Below are 7,778 nucleotides of genomic sequence, written 5' to 3'. Positions count from 1 at the left end.
AAATTTCCAATCTATCTCTAATCCACCAACAAGATCACATCCTCCTTTTATAATTAACGCACATTAGTCTATATGTTGTAGTTGCCCCCACCTTTGCACTCGAAAGCTTATGTATAAAAGCTTGATCAACAACATCCAATTGACGTTTAGCTCGTAAAAGATGCATACAATCTTGATTGATCAATTTGTGGTCGTGCTGTTGTTCAAAGCGCCACAGGTAAAATTCTGAAGAATCTGGTATAACTTTGAATGCAACAAAATCTTTGCAATTTGTGTGTTTACAATTACTATTTCTCAATTGCTTGTTATGATCATTACTAATCGTGTCTAGAGTAGATGTGTTTGGCAATCCCCCTCTATTGCATATAAAATATTTTGAAGTTGTGATTCAATTTTTTTTCCTCTCTGTTGATTTTCTAATATCATAACCAGATCTTAATGCATATCATTTATACCACTTAATAGCATCTTTGATATTTTTAAAAAATGAACCAATAGAAGGTATCTAACTAGCTTCGGCCTCTAGAATCCAAAAGAAAGAACCATCAACTCCAATGAATTGTTTGCACGCGCCATATTGTGTTGCAACATTGTCACTTTGAACTACAAAAAAGAATATACCACCATGTTAACATATAATCAGAATAATTTGATTCATATGACTATAATCATAAAAAACCACAATGTTATATGTATAAGAATAATATGCAGTAACACGAACTTATCAGCAACATCATTCTATAAGAATAACTGATATCAGTAACAGAATTACCTTGGGTTTCCGATTGATTTTCATCATTATGCAGAATCTTTAAATCACCAGAACTGAATTGATGATTTTCTTCATTGTACTGATCATTTCTGATAAATCATTCATAACTATTACTAGGTTAAAATTTGAATATGTTATATGCAACTAACAATGAAAGCAATGAAAACTCAAACCTTGATCAATTAATCAAATCATGAAATAAAGTAAAAATTAACAGAATTACCTTGGGTTTCCAATTGATTTTCCTTGTTATAAAAAATCTATGAAACATTAGAAGCAAACTTATGATTTTCTTCATCGAGATTATGGTTTTTGATGTCATGCATATCTAAATCATCCATAACTATTATCATTATTGATATATAAATGTACGTACAATATTCTATAAGAATAACATGCAGTAACATGAACTTATCACCAAGATGATGTTAATGAAAAGCAAATAGATGATGTTAATGAAAAGTAAACATATGACATATTGCTGAAAAAAATAATGATTGAATGAAAGTTAAAAATGAAACAATAAAATAGAGATGTGTTGTCAAATAACATATTATAGATTAAATTTTTTTTCTAGGTCAAACAAATTCAACAACAGATGATGTTTGATTGCTGAAATCACAAATCATACATATATAAATTGGAGAAATCGATAATAGCTTGATGATTCAATTCATGAACTAGGTTAAAAATTAAATATGTTATATGCAAGTAACAGTGAAAGCTATGAAAACTCAAACATTGATCAATTGATGAATTCATGATGTTGAGTATAAATCATAGCCTGAAAGATCGTAAACAATTGTTTAAGATGAAGATTAGCAGAAATCGTTGAACACTTGAACCTTTACTGAAATCGATGATCACAAAGTTATAATTTGTCAAAATCTTCTAATGAATTGTTAATGTCGATAGATGAACATAAACATCAATCACTTAGATTATCAATCGCAGATGTAGAAGAATGAATAACATGAACTCGAATAACACAAAAATCGTGAATTTAAAAGCTATGAGTTAGCAACTTTCAATCAATATCCAACTCAAATTAATTATCAATTGAAAGAATATAAGACTAGAGATAGAATATTATCAAAGTGAATTGAAGAACAAGGAATGTTCATCCATCGAATAAATTGTTAGAAAACCGAAACAGATGAGATGATTTCTTGATGACGTGAAAATGACGCTAGCATGATATCTGATCATCTTAAATTTAACCTAGTGATTAATCTATCCTAAATTAACTAATCAGTTAGATTAATTAGTGTTAATCCCTTTTTTATGAACCACAAAATCAAATTTGATCAAAGGCTAAAATTTTGTTCCTTAGTCTCACAAAATGAACCTATATATATATATATATATATATATATATATATATATATATATATATATATATATATATATATATATATATATATATATATATATATATATATATATATATAACAATTATGAAATCGAAAACACAAAAACAAATTTGGGCCACAATTTTTTTAGCCGCAAAACTATTGCATACCGGTGCAACAAATAAACTTAATATTCATATGTGAATATAAAGGTGAATATATTTTCGTATATTACAAATTTGCCGCTTAAGCGCTCTAACATACCGGGACGACGATATATATATATATATATATATATATATATATATATATATATATATATATATATATATATATATATATATATATATATATATATATAAAAGAATAAATTAATATTCATATATGAATATAAAGGTGAATATATTTTTGTATATTACAAATTTGCCGCTTAAGCGCTCGTACATACAGGGACGACTATATATATATATATATATATATATATATATATATATATATATATATATATATATATATCACCGGAGAATATACATATACTCGCGTCGGTACGGTGGAGAGTTTCGCGATAAAAAAAGTATATAACCCAGATTTGTTCTCGCGTTTTCAATTATATCATTGTTTTCATATAAACCTAAACCTCCTTGTTAGCCAATTGGATTAGATCCAACTTGTATAGCTATATTTAATGACGTATTGAATATATATATATATATATATATATATATATATATATATATATATATATATATATATATATATATATATATATATATATATATATATATGAGGAAAATTACAAACTCTAAAAAGTGGGAAAAGATTGAAGGGACCAAGTTTGGTAGATGATTAAAGATGTGCACATGGGTCAAATTATTTAAAAAATCGGTTTGGAATTATCCAGGTTTAAAGGTAAATTTTCCAATCCTATGTGAACAGTTTCAGGTATGCACTGTTAGAAACCGGTTTTAGAAAATCCTAAAAATGACAACCTTTTCCCGAACTTGATTTCGGTATCTGTATTTTGCAAAATTTACATTGTTAATCGGAAACAAGATTTAATGACATATAGACCAAAACTACAACACAATAAAACCATTTGACCAAATTTATGATTACAATACAACTTGAAACATGTCATTTTGAATATACAAGAGGAAAAAAAAATTTGTAATTGACTCTAAAAATTGGGAAAACATGGAAGGGACCAAGTTTGGTAGATGATTATAGATGTCCACATGGGCCAATTTATTGAAAAAGCCGGTTTGAAGCTATCCGGTTTTAAGGGTGAATTTTCCATTCTTATATGAATAGTTTTGGATACGAACAATTTAGGATATGTTAGAAACCGGTTTTAGAAAATCATAAAAAATGACATAACCTTTTCCCGAACTTGATTTCGGTATCTATATTTTACAAAATTTTCATTGTTGATCGGAAACAGCCTAAAAATAACATAAGGACTATTCTGTCATTTTGTAATTGTTTGAGGGGTTAAAATGGCAATTTTAAATTATTAACTTTATAATTAATGTTTGTCAATTTTTCAATGGAAAAATGATTCTTGAGGGTAATTAATTTTTGCGTTTGTATTCATTTGGTCCTTTTTTTTCTATATTCAATATACCATTGAACTTGTTGTTTGTGTTCACCATAACCCTTTTGACCGGCTTTTGACATGTGATAGCCGGTCAAAGGGTTATAGTGAACACAAACAACAAGTTCGATGGTATATTAAGTACAAAAAAAAAAGGAAAATGACCAAATGAGAACAAACTCAACAGTTGGTTACCTTTCTGAGTCATTTTGGCCGAAAAGTTAAATGAAATTAAAGTTGCAAAATTATCAAAGACTGCAACCTTCTTTGGCTATAACGTATATGAAGAGTGTTTCAGATGGGTAACTTCGTTAAAACTTGGTCTATGTTATGTTTACTGTGGTTAACTGTCAATACCTCTCTTCAAAAGGATATGATTATGTATGAGAGGTATATTTATCAGTATAAACGTTTACCTCAAGGTATATTATGGTGATGTGTCTGCAAAAGCAGCATGATATTGTACATATTAATGTTGTATCTCATCCCATAAATTCAATTTTAAAGCTAAGTAAACTCAAAAATCACAGCACTTGTGATTCCACTCGTTTATAGTTTTGTCTAGAATCCATGATACGATAAATCATTCGATTGGAAATGTAAATGTTGTCATGAAATGTGTTTGCTTGGTCAAGATTCCCCTAATAAATATTCAAGTGCATTACAAAGTTACACATGTCTGAATAGTGTTTTTTCGTGGGTTATGTTTTGAAGAGAAGCAAAAATGAATCTTATAAAGTCATTAATATCAGTAGGAGATGACGTGGGATTTGTTGTAAATAAATTAAGTTTGTTCTCATTTGGTCATTTTCCTTTTTTTTGTACTCAATATACCATCGAATTTTTTGTTTGTGTTCATCATAACCCTTTGACCGGCTATCACATGTCAAAAGTCGGTCAAAAGGGTTATGATGAACACAAACAACAAATTCGATAATATATTGAATACAAAAAAAAAAAAAATTGACCAAATGAGTACAAACGCAAAATTTAAAAGTTAATTACCCTCAAGAATCATTTTCCCTTTTTTTCAATCATTTGGGATCATTTAAGGAATGGAAACCTTAAGATTCTTCGTAGATTAGAAAATCCAGTTTTATCCGGTTTAAAAACCATATAGAAATCCGATTTCCAACATTTGGGATTCAACCAAACATTATTATATTTCATTTCCTTTGTTTAGTATACCGATTACAAGACCATAACTTGTAAAACTTAATCCTTGACTTTTCTGCATTGCCTCATACCATTTGAATCCTAGTATATAATATTGGTCTGTTTTGGAGTGAGTATCAATTTATTTTGGAGTGGCCTATTTTAGATTAAACACTTTTTATCCGGATAAGATTATATTTGTACTTGTAACACCTAGACGATAATAATAGCTAAACAACTACTTAAATAAAAATATCTAAATTATTAAATGTCTTATAAAACAGTATTCATCTAAAAGATAGAAAACGTAAAGACTTTTCTAGAATTTTCCCTTTCCAAAAGGATTATTTTATCTTAACAATAAAATCATCACCCTAAAACTAAAGATTTTAAGTTAGCCCTGTCAAAAATACCCGATACTCGAATTACCCGTCCGATTTTTTCGGGTATCGGGTAAATTTTTCCGGGTAATCGGGTTACCCGATTTTTTCGGGTCGGGTAAAAGGTACATTTTTTGGGTTTCGGGTATACCCGAATTACCCAAATTATTTTAAAAATTCATTTTTTTTTGTAGAGCTTGTACTATATAGCAGGTATTTGATCACGTTTAAACTAATATCATTATTATAAAACATAAATATATTTATTATGATAATACGACACTAACAATATTAAAAGTAATTTTTATATATCATCACGTTCTTTAAAACTTAACTGTTTTCTATATTATAGTTTTTATTACAACTAACAAACTCATTATCTTGACGAAACTTTAGAACATGGCAAAACTTATGACTACATTTATCTTAAACATTTTAAACTTTTAAATTAAGATCTTTAGGTATTTGTTTTCTTAACATCTTATTAGATTAGATTAAATCGTTAAAAAAATACTTGATATCTCATATATTATTGAGTAGTAAATCTCAATGTTCAAAGCTTGAGTAACTTCATTTATGTCTCGTTTGTTTATATAAACAAGACTAATAAAGCACGACGTATTTATTTCATTAAATTTATTTTTAGGTGAAATTTTAAAAAAAAAAAAATCATATATTTCGGGTAATACCCGAATTACCCAAACCCGACCCGATACCCGAATTACCCATACCCGAATTACCCGAATTTAGTTTGGGTAGGGTAACGGGTAATTTTTCTAACATGAAAAACCCAAATTACCCGAAACCCGAAAAAATTACCCGTTCAACACCCCTATTTTAAGTAATTTTCTTACCACTCTTTACCCACTTTTTCAAATCTATTTAATCCAAATCCAAAAACGAAATGCTACAACTTCAATTCATGACATGACACAACATGAAACCAAATTGAAACAAAACTAAAAATTGCATTCACACATGTCTAGTGTAAAAAACACATCATATCGGATCAATGTTCGTGTTCAAAATTCAACACAATCTGACACAATATTAACACACGTTTCATGTGTTTTGTATGATTACTCATGAATCAAGTAAACTAATGCCTAATTGTTATTTTCCATTTATTTTGTCATGTTTATTTTGTTATATTTTGACTCTGGATCGTTTTTGTATTAGTAACTCGTGTCATATCATGTGGTGTCATAAAAAACTAGTGTTATGTTGCATAAAAACATGACACACTAACCCAATATGACACTCCTAACTTCAACATCATTTCTTTTTCAGTTTCACAGTATTAGTAAATCAAGAATAAAACTTGCTCAATTATTCAAGTTCCATCAGCAAAATGTAAATGTATATTAGCATATGCTTCTTTACCTCTCCATGCATAATATTCTATGAGTTGCTACAAGAAAATGCATATTGCAATGATTTTTCACTCGTTTATGGGATTGATGTTGAGGGAAGCCTTCAATTTTGCAACCAAATGTGGCAATGCCTTGACATGTTCTTCAACTGTCTGATTAACACATGATTCCATATCCTTTGTTGCATCAGTCCTCATCTGTTGCATCTTTGCAGACTCAAATTTATCTTGGCATACCATCAGTGACCTATTCAATCGTTCCTGTAATCCACAAAACAAATGTTTCTGATCTCTGAATTCACTACAAATCAAGATGCATAATGCTAAAAAGTACTCATGATCCCAAACATGATAACCAGAAAAACACAGATCTGGTTTGAACAATCGATGTAGATATGAAGATTGATAGTGAGAAACTACCTGAAATTTGGCCATTTCGCCTTCAACGAGATTCTGAGCTTGAAGAACAGGCATGCTGCAATTCTCAACGCACATGCTTATGTCTTCCTGCCTCCTCCTCCTGTCGAAGCACTCGTACGCACATCTAAAGTACGCTTTCTGCAAATCCCCAATTTCAAAAATTTCAAATCAAGTTTGTATAGAGGTTTCGTGTAATCGTTTCTGTGTATTTGCGAGTATATTGAGAGAGAGAGAGAGAGAGAGAGAGAGAGAGAGAGAGGAAGAAGTGTTGAAACCTGGAGGGTGAAATTGACATGGTCCTGAACAACGTTGAGCTGGGATTGAACAGCGGAATTAACCTCGTTGAGCTTTTGCCTCAATTTCTCTGTTACAATTCGTTCCTCCGCTGCGGCGATGTGATCCATTTTGGGGATTCGACCGAGGGTTTATCGAGGGTTTTAGTATGCTTTTTCTTTCGATGGGGGTAGCGGCGCTGACCCTCCATCTGCACCCGTTTTATGGGACCCAAAATTGTTTTGATTAACCATTTAACCTATTTGATGTAAATTATAACCTTCACAATCATATTTAAATTCATATTATAATAAATGAGGATATCCAATTTATGTTTCGATCGTTTATTTTAATATCTTTTATTAGCTTCTAAGTAGCATAGATGTTTCAAGTTATATCCATGTTTTATTAATATCTTTTTTAGGTCTCGTTTAATAGACATCTTTCCAGTTTAGAACAA

The 7,778-nt window shown here is 29.6% G+C and overlaps 1 protein-coding gene across 1 annotated transcript; it reads right to left on the bottom strand.

Moving 5' to 3' along the window:
- Window positions 1-6,557: 6,557 nt before the first annotated feature.
- Window positions 6,558-7,535, bottom strand: LOC144999268 (uncharacterized). Its single transcript, XM_078958700.1, has 3 exons — window positions 7,321-7,535; window positions 7,046-7,183; window positions 6,558-6,886 (listed from the first exon to the last, which is right to left on the bottom strand). The coding sequence occupies exons 1-3, from the start codon at window positions 7,447-7,449 to the stop codon at window positions 6,695-6,697; spliced, it is 459 nt and encodes a 152-aa protein (XP_078814826.1). The 5' UTR covers window positions 7,450-7,535; the 3' UTR covers window positions 6,558-6,694.
- Window positions 7,536-7,778: the final 243 nt, after the last annotated feature.

This window comes from Lactuca saligna, chromosome 1, assembly GCF_052625555.1.
Source record: "Lactuca saligna cultivar CGN05327 chromosome 1, ASM5262555v1, whole genome shotgun sequence".
Taxonomy (NCBI): Eukaryota; Viridiplantae; Streptophyta; class Magnoliopsida; order Asterales; family Asteraceae; genus Lactuca; species Lactuca saligna.
This window is presented reverse-complemented; position numbering and strand designations above follow the sequence as displayed.

Coding starts and splice junctions, on each gene's coding strand:
- LOC144999268 (XM_078958700.1), bottom strand. CDS start 7,449: ATGGATCACATCGCCGCAGCGGAGGAACGAATTGTAACAGAGAAATTG. Junction 7,184..7,320: donor ATGTCAATTTCACCCTCCAG/GTTTCAACACTT, acceptor GGGGATTTGCAG/AAAGCGTACTTTAGATGTGC. Junction 6,887..7,045: donor GCGAAATGGCCAAATTTCAG/GTAGTTTCTCAC, acceptor TGTGGATTACAG/GAACGATTGAATAGGTCACT.